Source organism: Oratosquilla oratoria, chromosome 11, assembly GCF_046742065.1.
Source record: "Oratosquilla oratoria isolate Oo_2021 chromosome 11, ASM4674206v1, whole genome shotgun sequence".
Taxonomy (NCBI): Eukaryota; Metazoa; Arthropoda; class Malacostraca; order Stomatopoda; family Squillidae; genus Oratosquilla; species Oratosquilla oratoria.
This window is the reverse complement of record NC_134787.1, coordinates 28030593-28049818: the sequence shown is the minus strand read 5'-3', so window position 1 is coordinate 28049818 and position 19226 is coordinate 28030593. Positions and strand designations below refer to the sequence as shown.

The 19226-nt window shown below is 39.5% G+C and overlaps 1 protein-coding gene across 1 annotated transcript in view; it reads left to right on the top strand.

The window, feature by feature from the left end:
* LOC143029695 (patched domain-containing protein 3-like) overlaps positions 1–19226 on the top strand; it is an 88929-nt gene that overhangs the window by 61205 nt on the left and 8498 nt on the right. Inside the window, exons 16-18 of the mRNA XM_076192534.1 lie at positions 11665–11767; positions 14659–14834; positions 16751–16876. Coding sequence (XP_076048649.1) covers positions 11665–11767; positions 14659–14834; positions 16751–16876 — 405 coding nt within the window. The remainder of the gene's footprint in view (positions 1–11664; positions 11768–14658; positions 14835–16750; positions 16877–19226) is intronic.

Here is a 19226-nt window from a genome sequence, read left to right as displayed (position 1 = left end):
GGATCAAGTGCATGGCAAGTTCTACGCGTTTTGCGTAATCTTCTATGGTGTAGAGGGGGGAGGGTTTTTTCAAGTATGTCATAAGGCATATGGAGGGGTTGGCCGAAGAGTATGAAGTGAGGGGAGTTCTTCATTGCTGAGTTTATAGAGCCATTTATGCTGGCTTGTACTTATGGGAGCCAGTCTTCCCATGTGTCGCAAAGGCATTCTTGCAGGGGGCGGAGGACTTCGAGGATTTTTCTGTTTGTTCTCTCTACTAGTCCGTTTCCTTGTGGGTGATATGCTGTGGCATATACAATAATCTGTTGATGTGGTATAATTTGGCTATGTTTTGGAGGACTTTGTTCTTGAATTCAGATCCGTTATCCGAAAGGATTTGACGAGGAATGTTATACTTACAGAACACATGGTCGACTAAGGCTTGGGCTACTGTTTCCGCTGATTTGTCTGGTAGGGGGACTAGTATCGTATACTTTGGGAAGTAATCTACTGCAGTAAGGATGTATTGGGAACCTTGGCGGCTTGGGGGTAGTTTTAAAAGATCAGTGCCCATAGTGTCCCATGGTTCTGATGGAATGGGTACTTCTCCAATTTGGAGTGGTTTCGGGTCTGGTCCACGAAGTTGGTTACATGTGATGCAGTCTTCGATGTGATGGTTGATGTCGGTGGCCATCTTGGGCCAGTAGTGCGCCCATTTGGTGTTTGCAAGGCATTTTTCTTTGCCTGGGTGGCCTACAATGGGGCTATTGTGTACCATTAGGAGGATTCTTGGAATTAATGAGTTTGGGATTATTGTTTGGGTTGGGATAGTGGTGCCTCTTTCAAGAATTCCATCCTTTAGGTGTAATTCTCGGAGGGGTACAGGGGGGTGGGTTTGTAGGGTGGTTCCCATTTCTAGGTGGAGGATTACTTGTGACCAAGTTGGGTCTTTTCTCTGTTCTTCTCGGAGTTCCTGGGGGGAAATACAATTGGTGGTAGGGACTGTTGCAATTAGGGGGTTTCGGCTAAGTGCGTCTGCTACAACGTTAGCTTTTCCTTTAATGTAGGTTATTCTTGGATTGAATTGTAAAATGGTTATATGCCATCTTGCTATCTTACCTTGTAAGGTTTTTCCTTTGGAAAATTTTGTTAAAGGTTGGTGGTCTGTCATGACTGTGATTTTGTGGCCCAGAATGAGGTCTCAGAAATGTTTTAGAGCCCAGACTACCGCTAGAGCTTCCAAGTGGGTGGTGGAGTAGTTACGCTCTGCAGAGTTCAGTACGCAGCTTGCGTACGCTATCGCTCTATGTTTCCCGTTTGAGCCTATTTGTTGTAGGACTGCACCTATCCTTAGGGTGGATGCATCCGTAAACAGAAAGAATTCCTTTGTAAAGTTCGGGAAGGCGAGTATGGGTGCCTTGTACAATGCTGTCTTTATTTTCTGAAAGCATTCTTGTTCTTCAGAGTCCCATTTGAAAGGTATGTTCTTATGTGTAAATTTGGTAAGTGGAGTAGCTAGGTCAGCAAAATTTCTGATAAAATGTCTATAATAGGCAGCCATGCCAACGAAAGAACGAAGTTGATTCTTGTTCTTCGGGGTGGGGAATTCAGCAATGGCTCTGATTTTATCTGGTTTTGTGTGGATTCCATCTTTGTTTACTGTATGGCCAAGAAAGGTTATTTCCTTTTTTAGGAATGAGCACTTGTTAAGTTGGATTTTGAGTCCAGCTTCTTTGATGGTTCGTAAGACATACCCAAGGGTGTCAAGGTGGTCTTGTACAGTATGGGAAAAAATTATTAGGTCGTCTAGATAGACGAAAAGGGATTTGCCCAGTTTGTCTTTGAAAAGGCTATTCATAAGTCTTTGTAATGTACTAGGGGCATTTTTTAGTCGGAAGGGCATTCGATTAAATTCGAAATGACCTTTGTCAGTACTGAAGGCTGTGACTTCTTTTGACTCTTCTTCTAGTTCAATCTGCCAGAAGGTGGATTTGAGGTCTAAAGTTGAGAAAACTATGTTTCCTTGACCCAGTGATTGGAGGACATCTGCCATGACAGGTGGTGGTGTTGGTGTTTACTTTATGGAAATCTATGACTGGTCTAAAGGATCCATCCTTTTTAGGAACTAGAAAAAGTGGGGAGTTCCAAGGGGATAGAGAATGTCTGATGACACCTTGTTCCAGCATGTCGTCTATGTTTTGTGATACCAATTCTTTTTTGCTTTGAGGAATTCTGTAAGCTGGTATGAAAATGGGGTGTGTGTGTGGGGTGGTATGTGTATATGGTGTTTAACCAAAGAAGTCTTTCCTAATGGTTCATCGTTTAAGGTGATTGCCTCACGATGGGATTGAAGGATGTTCCTAAGATTGGTTCTGGCTTGTTGGAAATCTATGATTGGGATATCTTCTGGGGGAATTGGAGTGGGGTTTGGTTTGGTGATGATGGTGTTGATTGGAGTGGTGTGTGTTTCTTGAATGGGGTCTACGTATAATTTGGCTGTTCATAATTGTGTGTGCTTGTTTAGCTTAACTGGGGTATGTGAGGTCTTCTCTATTAAGATTATTGCTTCTTTGTTCTCTCTAACTGTATCCCAAACAGCAGACATATGGAGATTTTTTTTTTCTTACAGGTATTGGGAGACACAATTATATCTTGGCCTGGAAGTGCACCAGGTATGATTGTTGAGATAATCATACTTACCCCCTGGGGGGATTGTGAGTTTGCCTTTGTTGAGAATTTGTGTGTTGAGAAAGGGGGGGGGGTAGGTAGTGTGGTGTTGTCTGACTTGGCATGTAGGTGTGGTTGGGGAAAGATGTCGTAATGTTGGTTGTATTGCCTGATGTTGAGTCAGGGATTTGCGGAGGCATTCTGAGTTCTGGTGAGGTCAGCAGATGTTGAGTTGAGCAAGCTTGGTTGCAGGCAGGATGTTGTGACTCTGGTAGGGTGATGTGGGGGGTAGTGGTGGATACTGAGGGTGTTCACCTGAGCGCCTAGAAGTGTCGGGATAGGTGAGGGGGGGATTTCTATGTCACCTAACTTGAGCATAGCGGGGTTTATATGTATAGTGATTTTGTGATTGGCTAAGAATTCCAATTCTAAAATGCCATCACATTCAAGGTGCCAGTTTTTGACTATGTAGAAGGTAATGGGTGGGAATGGGTTATTATCAATGGTTATGGGGGTGGTTATGGTTGAGGTGAAGTTTAGGTGTGTGCCACTTATCATGGTTCCCATGAGGTGTGGTTTGTCGGTAGGGTAGGAGTCACCTAATTGTGTATATATAGATTGTGAAAGTATGTTTATCTTCGTGCCTGTATCTATTAGGAATGTACAATGGATATTCCCTATTGTGCCCGTGAAACATAGGGCTTCTGGTTTATCTATGGGTGATGTTATGGTTTTTTCTTGTGGGAGGCTTGTATGGATTCCCCCAACTGCCTGTTTTGATTCCTGTTGAAGGTTGTGGGGCGTTCCTGTTGGGTGTTGGGTTGTGGTCGTAGTGTTGGGTTTTGGGTTCGGCACTCGTTGTCGGAGTGGGAGTATGTGTTATGGACTGAGCATGGTTTGTTCTGGTTGTGATGGGTAGGTTTAGGGATAGATTGGCGGTTTTGTTGGTGGCAGTCTCTATCTGAATGGCTATAAGAGTTATGAAAAGTACAGTAAGTCTGACTTTGGTTGCTAGGTGATCTTTGGGGTCTTGTCTGATTATTTCCCATGCTAGCTGACTGGGTGTAGGGTCTTTGGGCTTTGCATTCTGCATCTGAATGGGATGTTGTGTTATGAAGGGAATACATTGTACTTTGTCTAGGGCATTGTCTGCAATCCCAGGTGTTGTGGGAATTTGATTTGTGGATATTGCACCAAATGGGGCTGAGGTTGTTATTTATAGGTACTCTTGGGTTACGGGGGTTAGGGGGGTTTGGAATGTTGTTTATGGAGGATATTGTGGTTATTCTGGCTGGTTGAGCATTGCTGAATCTATCAAGTCCATATTTGTCTGTTATGTCAAGGATGTATTTGGACGTTGGGCCTCTCTTTCACACTTGATGGGGAGGGCCATGAAAAGCATGGCAAGTTCAAAGAAATTTGCTACATCTTCTCCTTTGACATAGTTCACACCTTGGTTATTCTGTGATACCCATGGGGAGGGGTTATTGAGTGAAACTCTGATTGTTTTTGAGACTTCGGCTACCTGTGCCACGATAGATTGAAGGAGGAGGAGGGGGGGGGTTGTGCATGAACTCCAGAAATTTGAATAGAAAATGAAAATTATTTTGAGGTCTGTTGCTGAAAAGTTTCTTAAGTTCTGAGCAATATTGTGTGTATGTGATTTTAGATTCTATTTTTTATTCTAGGAGACGGGAGAGATCTTTGTAGTCATCCCTTGGCTGAATGTGGTTATTGATGATAGTTATTTTGTGTTTGTCCTGGGTTATATTATTGCTAGCAAAGTGGACTTCCCATGCTGCGATGTAGTCAGTGATGGTGATGCCACTTGCTTTTGAAAAAGTGGGGATATCAGGATTTGTGGTTGAGAGGGTGTAATGGTTATGGATTTGGGTAGGGGGGTTTGGAGGTGGGGTGTTTGGTCTTGGAGGATGGGTGGGTGTCTGTGGGGTACTGGGTTGGTTAGTGGTTTGGGTTGTAGTTGGGTTCATATGGCTTTGATTTGCTGGTGGGGTGGTATTGTTAGTTTGGTGGGTGTCGGGGGGGGGGTTTGGGTTACATCATCCTGGGCTCCATTTGTGTTATCGATGTTCATAAAGCTATGATCTACTGATTCGACTAGGTTCCTAGCCGCAGAATGTGATCAGGTATTTTGTGACATCGTTACTATTTTTGTACATGTAATTCAATCATGAAAGAAAGACAATATACAAATATATATGCACGAGGAAGAAAAAGGGGTATATTGCTTGTTCATGGTTCCGAAGGTGTTTTCTATAGAGCAAGGGGTAGATTGTTGGTTTGTGCTGTTGATGATGTTCAACCTAAAATGTTATTTTATAATTAGTTTTATGTATATATATAATTTTTTGCTCACCTTCAAAGAAAATTGAAATCCGAGATGAAGTATTCTTAGAATATAAGAATATGTATGTATATATATATATAATTTAGCTAAAAAGGACAAAAGAATGGTTTTATATGTTTGACTGGAGGAGTTACTTGTGCTGCAGACCGTTGAATTTGATAGGTGGTCTTGGCATGATGTAGAGAGCCGGTGTGTAGTTGATCCTGTTCGGGGGTGGGGTGCTAAGGGGGTGGTAGCAGGGTGATCTTCAGTTAGATGGGTGACCCTGACTTCCTGTTCTGTTGATTTGGCACCACAGTGAGTTTCTTTACTGGGATGAGTGGCGGTGATGGTGGTTCACACGTCTATGTTGCCCCATGGGGAAATAAGTTTGTTCGTCGTAGCGGGTTGATTGTGACAGTTCACAAATTTTGCTGAGTCGAATGAACTATAACTAATTGTAGCGTTTGGAAGAGTGCATAAGGTCACTTGTTCCTGGAACACTCAAATTACTCGATGAGTAATGTAGGTATACGTGGTCACATTCGTTGGCACTTTGTTTATTAGTGTCACGTATTTCGGGGGATGGGTGGCGCTGCCACCAGTGTAATGTTCTAGCCTTTCCAGTGGGTAAATCAAAATCATGAGACCTTTTCAAAAAGTCTAATAACTGAAAATGATTACACTGACAGACCTTCCTTGTCTGCTTTCCACCTGAAGACTGTCGGTGGGATACATCTGCATAATCCTTCATCAGCATAATGAATGGTTTACAAGTTTTAATATTATTACATTTATCATAGTGATATAAGTTTTGGATACTATTTTATTTTACAATGGTTAGAATGTTTAATTGTTTCTGCTTATTTATATATCATGGTTATTAATCTAGATTACATAATATATTGTGTATGGGTAAAAGGTGTTCTTAGGAATCAGGGGTCCTTCACGGTTTGGTCACGTGAAGGAAGAGGTTGGTAGTACAGGTACTCCTCGTTTAACGACCTACTCGGTTAGCGACGACGCGGAGTTACGACGGGCTTTATGACATTCGTTTAACGTAAATCTCCCGAAGTTACGACGTCGTGTACGATAATTAAGTTGGCTGAGGCAAATTTGTATGATGTTATAAATGGATTTGTACGGTAGATATTACCTGTGAGGTAAAGTATTCTGAAGCTTAGGTCTACATTACCATCCTGCAAGCTGCAAAAACTACCTGGGGTACAGTATATACCGGTAGTGGTAAATTTTTAGTTTCGACCATGGGCGCAATATAGCAATAGAAAATTAATTATTGATTTTGTAAATTATAATGTATCAAAGTAATATGCAATTTTGTGAGCGGAAATAAAAAAAAAAAGGTGCTGAAACAAATTTCGTAAGTAACGAAGTCATGTCGGACGAATGGTACACCATGTTTGTTATGATAGATGCCGATGTCGAAGAAATAAAAGGATGTTGAATTCGTCTAACCTAAACTAAACTAACCTGACCTGTGTTTGATAAATCATTACCTGTAAATTAAATGTCATCCAGCTCGTCCTCGTTGTCGTCGTCGTGAGAGACGTTGGCAGACGACAAGATGGCGTCCCGATCCTATGCTACCGACTTCGTTCATTATCATATTTTCTTGTAGCAGGGTATTTTTTACTTTCATTTCCGCCCACAAAATTGCATATTACGTTGATACATTTTAATTTACAAAATTAATAATTAATTTTCTATTGCTATATTGCGCCCATGGTCGAAACTAAAAAAATACCCCGATATTCAATATGGAATGTCAGCATACGCGGATTTGGTCATATACGGTAATTTCAGGAACTTAACCACCGTAAATAAACAGTAAAAAAAGCTTTAATGTACTGTATAAAAGAGGGAAAATACACGAAAATAAAGATACATGTATTGCTGGACATTGTACATACAGTACATGTACGTATATGTATACACTTTCGCTTAGCGACCAATTCGGTTAACGACGGCGCGCTGGTCCCGATTGTCGTCGTTAAACGAGGAGTGGTTGTATTTACTCTGGTTGTATTTACGTAGTTGTATTTTACGGGAAGGGGAGCTATGCTCGTGGGGTCCCGTCTTCGTATCTCATTTTATCTAAACTATTTTTAAATTCATGTATTGTTTTTACACACACTACTTTCTCATCTAACATATTCCAACTGTCTATTACTCTGTGAGGAAAGCTGTTCTTTTTCAGATCTCTTCTATAGCTGTCTTTCTTGATTTTCTTTCCGTGTCCTCTTGTATTTCTATCATCCCATTTTATTAGATCCTGTCTATCAATAATTTCTATGCCTTTCATGATTCTGTAAATAGCTATCAAATCTCCTCTCTCTCTTCTTTGCTCTAGTGTCTGTAGCTCAAGTTTTGTTAGTCTCTCTTCATATGATAGTTTTGAGAGTGTTGGTACCAATTTTGTAATTGCTCTTTGTATTCTTTCAAGTTTTTTATACATTTTTTTGTACTTGGTGACCACATCGTTGCTGCATATTCCAATCTTGGTCTTATCAGAGTGATTAGTATTTTCTTCACCATTTCTTCATCCAGGTATGTAAATGCTACTTTGATTCTTATTAAATTATAATTTTCACCAAAAATCTTATTTATTTGTTTCTCAGGTGACATATTATTCATAACAATGACTCCCAGGTCCTTCTCATCTTCAACTTATTTTATACTTTCTTCTCCCAATTTATATGATCCTGTTATTCTGTTTTTGCTTTTTCCAAATTCCATTATACTACACTTTTTAGTATTGAACTCCATCTCCCACTTCCTACTCCATTCCCATACTTTATTTAGATCACTCTGTAGTGACTCACAATCTTCTTTAGTTTTCACTCTTTTCAGTAGTTTTGCATCATCTGCAAAGAAGCTCATATAGCTTTCAATTCCTTCATCCATATCATTAATATATATAGCAAACATTATTGGGGCCAGAACTGTTCCCTGCGGAACACCGCTTATTACTTCATCCCATTTTGAGTGCTGGTTTCTTATCACTACTCTCATTTTTCTTTTTTGCAAAAAGTCTTCCATCCAATTTAGTAGTTTGCCCTGTATTCCTCCTTCAGTTTCTAATTTCTTAAGCAACTTCTTATGTGGTACTTTGTCAAAAGCTTTCTTTAGGTCTAGAAATGCACAGTCCACCCATCCATCTCTTTCTTGTATTATATCTATTAGCCTTGAATAGAAACATATTAAATTGGTGACGCATGATCGTCCTTGTCTGAATCCAAATTGCCTTGGATCTAACACTTTGTTTTTTTCTAAATATTTTACCCATCTACTTTTGATAATTCTTTCACAAATTTTTGCTATTGTACTTGTTAGAGAGACTGGTCTATAGTTGGTAGGTTCTTCTTTATTTCCTCCTTTATATATAGGTACTATATTTGCTTTTTTCCAATCTTCTGGAACTTTTCCTTCTTTCAAGGAACTGTTTAGTATGCTATGTATTTTATCTGCCAGTTCATTCCTGCATTCTTTCAGTATCCAGTTTGCCATTTCATCTCCATGCGATTTTCTGACATCAAGATTACTCAAGTGTGTCAATATTTCATTCTTTGTTACTTCTATTTCTTCCATAGGGGGCACTTTCTCTTTCCATTCATTCTCTTCAGGTTGTATGTTCTCCCTTGTAAACACTGATTTAAAATGTTTGTTCATAATTTCCGCCATTTCCATTTCCTCAGTGTATTCAACTCCCTCTTGTCTTAATTTCTCCAAGTCTTGTTTGTTTTTCAGTTTATTGTTTACAAATCTGTAGAATAGTTTTGGTTGATCTTTACACTTTTCTATGATATCTTTTTCATATTTTCTCTTTTCCTCTCTGCACGTTTGTACATATTCATTTCTATAACAGGTATATATTTTCCATTTTTCAGGTCTTATGTCTTTTTTCCATCTGGTCCAGGCTTTGTCTCTTTTGTCTTTTAACTCCCTACAACTTTTGTTGTACCAGCATTTTACATATTCTTTTTCTTGTTTTTGTCTTGGGACATACTTTTCCACTCCTTTTTTGTAAATTTTTGTCAAAATATTCCATTTCTCTTCTACTGTTGTTTCTTCTTTGTATATTTCTTCCCAGTTTTCCTTTTGAAAGAATTCTCTTATTTTATCAAAGTTTGTTTTTTCATACATCAATCTTCCTTTTCTATATTGTTCATTTCTTTTCATATATTTTTCTTCATTAAGTTCCAGTTCAATCAATATGTGGTCACTTTTACTTATTGGTGTTTTATATTCAATTTTGTCCACTATTCTAGGTTCAGATGTAATTATTAGGTCTAGTCTCGATGGTTCTTCTTCATTTCTATACCTGGTGTTCTTCTGTATCCATTGTGTCATTGTATGGTCAGTAACCATCTCAAGTAGAGCGTTTCCCCATGAGCCGTCACCACCCTTTACTGTCATTTATTCCCAGCAGATTTCTTTGCAATTAAAGTCGCCCATCATAACTATTCTTCCCCCCTCTTCCATTATCTTGTTTAATGCTATCTTTGTGTCCTCTAACATACTTTTATGTTCACTCTCTTCCCATGAGGCTGTTTTCGGGGGCACATAATTTATCACAAACTTTCTGCTCTTCTTATCTCTGTCTTCTACTTCCATCATTATCATCTCTACTGTATTCTTTCCATATGTGACACACTTCACGTTTATATCCTTCTTAGTCAGGAACATAACTCCACCCCCTTGCTTTTTCACTGTGTTTCTAATCCAATAATTATATGCATCATGTCCTACACTGTTGGGTGGTAGTGGACCTTTTAATTTTGTTTCTACAATTCCCATTATGTCTGGTTCTTTTTCCTTCAAATAATCATTCAGCTCATTCAATCCTGTTATTAATCCATCTATATTTGTGTAAGACACTCTTAGTTTTCTGCCACTTCCATTGTGTTCTCTGTTTCCCTTTTGTTTTTCTCTTGTATGTCGACTTTCTTTAGTTTCATATTCACTACTCTCCAATAGAATCTCTCTTTTTCTGACTCCGTTCTTCTCTCGTTTTTTTCCTTAGCTTCAAGTCTTTTCTGTTTTTCTTCCTCTCTTTCCTCTTTATTCATTTCTCTTTTTATCCATACCTTTTTATATTGTTCATTTGTTGCTAGTTTCCCTGTTTTGGATAAGATATTCTCTGCCGTCGTTTGTGACCTGAATTTAATCTTAATTGGTCTAGTCTTATCTGTACTATACTTTCTGAGCCTGAATTTTTCCTCAATTTCCTTCATAATTTCTGGTTCATCTTCCTAAACTAATTTTAGTAAACTGCTTACTTTTTCATTTTCCTCATTGGTTCTTGAGGTTCTATCTGGGTTATGTTTCTCTTCCATTCCTAATATAATTATACATTTCTTTTTGTCAGCTAAGTCTCTTACTATATTCTCCTTCTGTCTCATCACTTTAATAACTGAGTCTTCAGTTTGTTCTCTCATTTGCTGTTTAATTATGTCAGTAAATGCAACTTTATTGTTTTCTTGAATTGCCTTCCATCCCTCTCTGTTTTCTTTATTATTCATCTTTAACTCTTCATTCTCCTTTTTTACATCTTTTAACTGTCTTTTTAGGTTTTCTATTTCCTTAGTTAAGTTTTTGTTCGCCTTCTCTTGGTCTTCCAATTTTTCAACCCTCTGTACAATTTTGTTAACATGACCGAACCTACGCTCCAAGTCCTCGATCATCTTATCGACCTTATCTTCTAGTCTTGTCAGTCGGGGGGGGTTTGTGTCCCCCCCACCCTCTTTAAATCCCTTGAAAATATTCTCATCACTTTCTACTGTATTGCTCTTATCTATACTTCTAATCTTTACATTTTTATTAGGCATTTCATCGTCACTCAGCTGGTCGGGGGGCCATTTGTTTACCTTTCGCCTGTCTGCCTGGGCCAAGTCCTCTCCTTCCTCATTTCCTTCCATTTCCCTCAGCAATCCCTCTCCTCCTCTTTCCCTACTTTCCCACTACCCCACGAGCAATTTCCCCCCACCCTGTAAATACAATAGGCACTTCTCTTTGCGTTGGGATCCACGAAACTTCAATTTTCTTCAGAACGTCTTCTAAGCCGTCCGTTCGTTGAAGTGTGTGTGTATGTATGTTTGTATGTATGTTGGTGTGTAGTTTTCCATTGTGTTGCAATCTGTGAGATTATGGTTACAGTGGGTTTCCACTCAGCAAAATTTGAAGCAACAGTTGCATTTACAATAAACTGGTGACATATAAATAACCCATGCTAATACAACACAGAGAACAGTCCAAAATTTCTTCCCAGAAAGGTCAATGGAAGGCCCTGGGGATGGTTGTTAACTCTCCCCCCCCATTTAAAGAAATTAAGCTACCCAAAAATATGGTGTCTGATGAGGTTTGTTGTGCTCTGCACTACTTGTAGATAAAATGCTGGGTTGTTTGACAGTTTATTGCTGGAAGAAATTACCCCAGTCAGCTTTCATGATCTCCAATCAAATGCCAGTCATTTCCATCCTTCTTCATACTGCAACATGGCATTTGAACCTAGTGATAAGAAAGATTGATACATGTTCTTCATATTTCTGGTACCAAAGTTTTATAGTTTGTTAGTAAACATTCCATTCCTTTTCAACCTCATTATTATTATTATTTTTTTATTATTATTATTTTATTTTTTCCTGGACCAGGCAAATAGAATTGAGTACCAGCATAGTATGCTGAGTGATACAACTGTTCAAATCACAGCCATGGAGGAAGTCCAGACCATCATTGCTGATCAACAGTTTTCAGGTATGTTGTGTTTATACAATCTATAAGATCATGCACATTGAAACTGGGGTTTTCACACTTATCTCAGGCACATGACAAAATGATGAAACACAGGTCTAATGAGACTATTCCCTCCTATCGAATATGGAACCCACTAGGAGTCTCATTTCTTTGGTATGTGGCATGGCTACAACAAGTGTGGTCACACCCTAAGCTCCACACTTGTTGCTAACATGTGATGAACAAAAAAAGACATGAATTCATTGTGGCCACACCCTCAATCATTAATGGGAACAAATGTTGAAAATTGCATCTAGTCATATTTTGTCAGTTTTACCAGATCTTGGTAAAAACTAACACATGTGACTGTGTCCTAGGAGTCACTGTGAGGATCAGTTCACATAGGGCATACTGTGACAAAAGCACTGGTTCACAATATATGCAAAACCCTTTGCCACATGGACAAAGAGCACTGATAACACTACTGTAGATGTTGCAATTATTATGGAAAACAGACAGTAGACCAAACCAGCTCTGTACCTCTGTTCATGTGTACTATACTTACAGTTGTATATGTATACACAACCCTGGATAAAACATGAAGAATTGCACATAGAGCTTGAAGTGAAGAGGGACCCTACGGATTTTTTTACAATACTAGACTTGAACTTGACCTAGATGCTAATGTTGCAGCCTATCACATCTCTACAGTGCCCCACACCACTGTCATGTATCTGGCAAGAAATTCTTACCGTGTTCCATAGGGGATGATAGAAAAGATATGCTTTGCAATTGTTATTCATAGCCAGAGGGAGGAGGAATAACCTGGAATTATGAATAGACAACATTTATTACTACCTCTCCTTTAACTATAAAGATCACCAAACTTATATAAGCAATATAATATCATGGCCTTTACCTTTCAATAACAAAGTAACCACTTAAATACCATAACTCCAGTCCACCAAGGGCTACAAACAAGATCAGCTATGTGCTGACTTCTGGACAGTAACCATAAGATTTTAGTCACTTGAAGGATTTCTACTGCTGGGGCAATGAAAGATCAGCTAGGTGACCATAATATTTAAGTCACTTGAAGGATTCTTACTGCCAGGGGTAACAAAAGATTAGCTATGTGCCAACATCAGGATTCATACTGCTAGGGACGACAAAAGATTGGCTCCAGTCCATCAAGGAACCCAATGTATTTTCTTCTTTTTGCGAAGCTGGTTAGTGGCTTTTAGAACCTGGTTAGTGGCTTTTAGAACCGTCATTTGTAACGTCAAGATATGCGGAGTATATGGGGTGCTTGCCCCAGACATTTCAAGTGTCAAAATGTTATAGGCATTTATGTAATGGTAAGTACTAGGATGCTTGGAACATCGACCTGGATACAACTTCTTAACATCTTACATTGTTACATATCACTATACATTATACAACATTAGGCCAAGTAAAAAAAAAAGATAAAACTAATAAATAAAAAATAAATTATAGAAAATAAATAGAGTGAGACATGAGGTGGTGAGGAGGAGAATGGGGGTTGAAAGGGAGTTGGGAGATAGGGTTGATGAAAGAGTATTGGGATGGTTTGGACACATGGAAAGACTGAGTGAAGAAAGATTAGTAAAAGAGGTGTGGAAAGTAGAGGTGGAAGGAGTGGACATGAGCAGGTGACCAAGGATGAGATGGATGGATGGGGTAAAAGGGGCATTGGGAAAAAGGGGAATATCTGTTGAGGAAGGACAAGAGAAGGCAGAAGATAGGGGTGAAGAGAAGGGTTGTGTATGGATGATGCTGTGATGCATGAGGGGGAGTGGATGGGGGATGGGGGGTGAGGGAGTATGTATGAAAAATAAATTTATGCAGCCCAAAGGGATTTCTCTCCATCTTCTCCATTTTTGTATGAGGGGATGGAGAGGGGGGTCCCCAATTTAATGGAGTGGCCTTGCTGTGGATGTGCTGTGTCTTGTGACACAGCTTCTGACCCAGGGCAGTGGGCAAGATGCAGGGATGACCCATCATCCAGGAGGAGCCAAGATAAGAGGGAGGAAAGGGAGTGGTTTTTATGCCTTTGTCTTTTGGCTACCTCCCTTGTCAGGGGGAAAAAGCCTTTGGTATATGTATGCATGTATGTAGAAAATAAAGAATATCATCACCTGTGCCCAAAATCGGTGCTGGACCTTTCTTTTCCATATACTGTATGCCAGAAAACTAGCTGCACATGTGTAGTTAACTTAATTCCAGCTTGTCCTGGCAATGCCCATATAACCGAACAAGTGATAATGAAAACACCTGGCAGCCCATCGAAAGACATCTGTTGTGCTCCACCTGTACTTGTAAAAGTGAGTTACATCAATTGTCTTTGGATTGGTAAACCTTGTTGTGAATGTACTTGGTAATCTGAACAGAGCTACAATGCTGCCATAAATGATGCTCATTTCTATCAGATTACCCAGTAGTGCTGAAAAAAGTGCTTCCTCCTGCCAATTTTGGGAAACCTCCCGGATGATAGTTTATTAATTTATTCTTACTTGGCCTTAAATATCCTCAACATAATACACATACACGCACATAAGACACAATATATACATATATAACATATACACAAGATTATGTCATTCATGCAAGGGTGTGACAGAGGCAGATCTGAAATATTCTAACATATTTACTCTCAGGGGTGACACAGCTGAACTAGATCTGTTGTCAGGTACTGTGGGTTGCAAGTTTCCAGTCAGTGAAACTTGAGGCATCTATTATCATCATATATGGTGATTTGTTTAATAATTCAGTGGACATGGCTATTCTTTGGTAACTGATTTATCATGAATTTGAAATTAAATAAATTATTCATTCCCTTGAAATGGATAACCTTTTGATAATGGTGTCCTCTTTTGGAATTTCTTCCTCAGACTTTGCAGCCCCAATTGCCATCATGTACAGCAGCTATGAGACAGACAAACTCATCACACGGGAACTGATCCAGAACCTGTCCTTGGCACTGGCGGCCGTCTTCATCATGACCCTGATCCTCTTAGCTAACTTAATCTCCTCAATCTACGTTTTCATCTGTGTCGCCTTCACGCTGGTAAAATAAAAAGAAGGAAATGCAGTATTGGGCATTTTTCTTCATAGTAACTTTCTGTGTGCATTAGCTCAGAACACCTCTGGCAAATTAGTCAATAGATGCATAGTGTCTTTACTGCCAGTATTAGTAGTTGAACTAGAGGAACAAGTATGCAGACAATAGATTTTAACTAGATGAGAGAAACAAAGGTGCAAATGATACTAGTAGATGTAGCTAGTAGCCGCCATCCAGCTAGTCCGTTATGCCAAGCCTCTTTCATGTATAGCATTAGTTGGCTGAGATATCTTTTGTTACCTGTGGCAGAAAAAAACAATCCCATACAAATGTTCAACATTTTTAGGATATGTTTAGATGGCAAAAGAAGCTGAGGGGACTCACTGGTTGGTTGCAATGATATCCTGTCTAGGAGATGCTACCTGAAGGGTATGTAACAGATGGCTTGTCATTCCTAGTAGCTGTAACTGCGTACCAGTATTTGTTGGCTGGGGCAAATGTAGAAATACTAATATTGCTCAATCATTGCTTCAGAAAATTTTCAGTTACCTGATATGGCAGAATGCCTTGGTCTGAAAATAACCCATTGCTTTATGGTAAAGAGCATCCCATGTGTACTACCACTACTATATGGAGTAATGATGATGATGATATGTAGCTATACCAACAGGCCATTTTCCCCATATAATGGGGTTTTCTTCTCAAAGCATGTACCCACACTCACCCCACACTAATCCAAAAACCCATTCAATGTCCCTCCAATCTTTGCACCTTGTGAATGAAAGGTCATCTCTGTCTCTTGGCATACTGCTTGGGTCAGAGACAATACAGTAAAACATAGGATTTCCATAGCAGGGCTCAACAGCCAAAGCTAGTTTAAAACTACTGCTTCATTACATGGTGACCACCCCCATGATGATGATGATTCACTAGGGATAATCAAAGACTCTATTGTGTTGAATTGTAGAGGTGGTAAAGATGATGTTTAAGGAAGGTAGTGGAAAAGAGGGATTAAGTAGAATCTAAGAGTGATCACCATTCTTTCTGAGAGGAGGGTTATCCCTGTCATAAAACTATGCTGAGTGACTGGTGTGTTGGGGTGTAACCAAAGTCACTAAGATATTGACTACATATAGCTTCTGCAGTAAATATACCGTATGGGGTAAAACAGCTGATAAAAAATAAATAGATGATTAGAAGCACTTGGAGAGAGCAGACCTCTGTCAAAGCAGTTGGTTTCCCTCTTTATTTTCATTTCTGTGTCCGAGTTTGTGCTTAATATTAATTAGCCTATTCAGAAGTGCTCCGACATAAGTAACTGTAGGGGCATTGCATGTTGACAATGCAAAAATAAAACAAGTTTTGGGATTTGAACTGGGGAAGGTTGATGTAAAAAAAAAACTCTTGTTAAATAAATAATATGATAATAGTCAAAATACATTCATAACTTTTGCATAAAATTGCTAACAAACAAACATATGAACACAACCAAAATAAAGAAATGAACACAGACAAAAACATAACCTTGTCAGAGGTAATGATCTGAGAAACTATTATTATAAGGTGGTCAAAATCTTTTGCCAGAAGGTGCATAGCTGTGACCAAAACTGTCATATTTGTTCTTTGTGTTTGTACTGTTGGGGTAGGTCACTGTCACTGATGGGAATCAAATAAAAGTGGGGAGCTTGAACCAGTGCCTAGGAGGATACAAAATATTCACGCTTCCGGGTACACCACCAGTAGGCCTACATTCAACTGGATTTGTAATGATATTATGATCATCATTGTCATCATCACCAATACCATCACTATTATCACCTCTACCATTACCATCACCAACACCACCACCATCACCTTCATGTATAATCTTGTGCAAAATATTCTCTTTGAAGTGGATGATGAGTTGCTCCTGCCTCATACAGGTGGACGTGGGTGCTTTGATGACGTGGTGGGGCCTGACCATTGACATCGTCTCCTGCATCAACCTTGTCCTCTGCATCGGCCTCTGCGTTGACTATTCGGCACATGTGGCTCTTCACTTCCTCAAGGTCAGGGAAACCTTTAAAAAATTTCTTATATTACTTGTAATCACAAAGCTGCATTGCCACCCTCTACCCACCAGTGTGCTCTAGCAAAGAGATACTACAGATCAAAACAAAATAGCTTGACTGCAATCTGAATAAGAATTTAAGAACTGGTAAATGTTATAGAACCACTTACACAAAACTAGTAGCTTCTAAATATATACATACACACATATATACATGCATTAATACTTATATACATGAAACCATGCTTTGGTGAAAGGGGTTACAAAAATCAAGATTACAAAATGTTTCATTATTAACAACTCAATGATACAAGGGTCTCACATTAGCTCTGTGCAGAACCTATGCCAAAGACAGACTATCATACACATAGACCAGTTGTCAGCAACCTGCAGCTTTTTCAGGCCACCCACCCCCACACCCCGGTGGCAACCCAGGCCCCTTCACAGGCCCCTTAACCTGCCATGGCCAATGAAAGCATGAAGGTATTCCCCCAAGCCCTTTCCCAGGCCCCCAGCCTATCAGGGCCAATTACAACATGAAGGAGTTCATTACCACCATAGCTATGGCCATGAAGTGTATAGAGGTGAACGATCCTACCATGAAAAAATTTATGCTGAAGGCTGTACACAATTTATATGACCACTTAATCTGAGTTACCCCTCCCCACTCAGACTCCCACCTCATCAGTGTCTATGGTGGGAGAAACCGCAAGCTCAAAGGTCAAGGTCACAGCCATGGATGGCAGCACCACCAGCACTACCACAACACCCCCCCTCCTGCCAGCCCATTGTCCGAGGCCAGCTATCAGACTTTGGAGTACCAGTATCCATTATTGCTATCTCTGTGCAGCAGTGAGGAGGATGCAGTGATGGGAAATGAACAGGAGGGGTAGATGCCCCACCTCTACAATACCCCCTCACCACTATCGCCCCACTTTCCCCCTCCCACCCTGCTCCTCTTTCTTGACCTCCTATTCACCCTACTCCTTTCCCTCCTCCCCACTCCCACAAAACCCATCCTCCTCTTCCTATTCTTTTCCCCTACCACAGGGTTTGGTGAAATAAGAAAATTAATATTCAAAGAAGTGGTACAGGACAAGAGTGGAGGAACAGTCACAGTATAATAAAGTATCATAATTTCTCAATGAATAGAGATTTCCTCTACCACAGACAAAAGTGATATATGGATCTGGTTCATAGGGATGCCCCATATAAACCCTAAAGCATCAACTGCATGCTACTGCACAGCTTTTAACCCCACAATAACATGCAGCCAATACCCCAGGCAGGGAATATATCATATTACAAATTAAAAAAAATTGTTACAATTATTTCTTTTTCCTGAGGCGAGAGGCGTTTGGGGGTAAATCGGTTACACCGCCAACTGCAGTGAAGAAGAAGAAGAAGAAGAACTCGAAGAAGAAGAAGAAGAAGAAGAAATCGAAGAAGAACTCGAAGAACTCGAAGAAGAAGAAGAACAACAACAACAACTCGAAGAACTCGAAGAAGAAGAAGAAGAAGAAGAACTCGAAGAAGAAGAAGAAGAACTCGAAGAAGAACTCGAAGAAGAAGCAATATAGCAATAGAAAATTAAGTTTGTAAATTATAATGTATCAACGTAATATGCAATTTTGTGAGTGAAAAAAAAGGTGCTAAAACAAATTTCTTAAGTAACAAAGTCATGTCGGACGAATGGCACACCATGTTTGTTATGATAGATGCCAATGTCGAAGAAATAAAAGGATGATAAATTCGTCTAACCTACACTAAACTAACCTAACCTGTGTTTGATAAATCATTACCTGCAAATTAAATGTCATCCGGCTCGTCCTAGTTGTCGTCGTGAGAGACGTTGGCAGACGACAAGATGGCGTCCCAATCCTATGATACCGACTTCGTTCATTAGTATATTTTCTTGTAGCATGGTATTTTTTACTTTCATTTCCGCCCACAAAATTGCATATTACGTTGATACATTTTAATTTACAAAATTAATAATTAATTTTCTATTGCTATATTGCGCCCATGGTCGAAACTAAAAAAATACCCCGGTATTTAATATGGAATGTCAGCATACGCGGATTTGGTCATATACGGTAATTTCAGGAACCTAACCACCGTAAATAAACAGTAAATAAAGCTTTAATGTACTGTATAAAAGAGGGAAAATACACGAAAATAAAGATACATGTATTGCTGGACATTGTATATACAGTACATGTACGAATATGTATACACTTTCGCTTAACGACCAATTCAGTTAACGACAGCGCGCTGGTCCCAATTGTCGTCGTTAGACGAGGAGTGGTTGAGGCACTCCTCGTTTAACGACCTACTCGGTTAGCGAC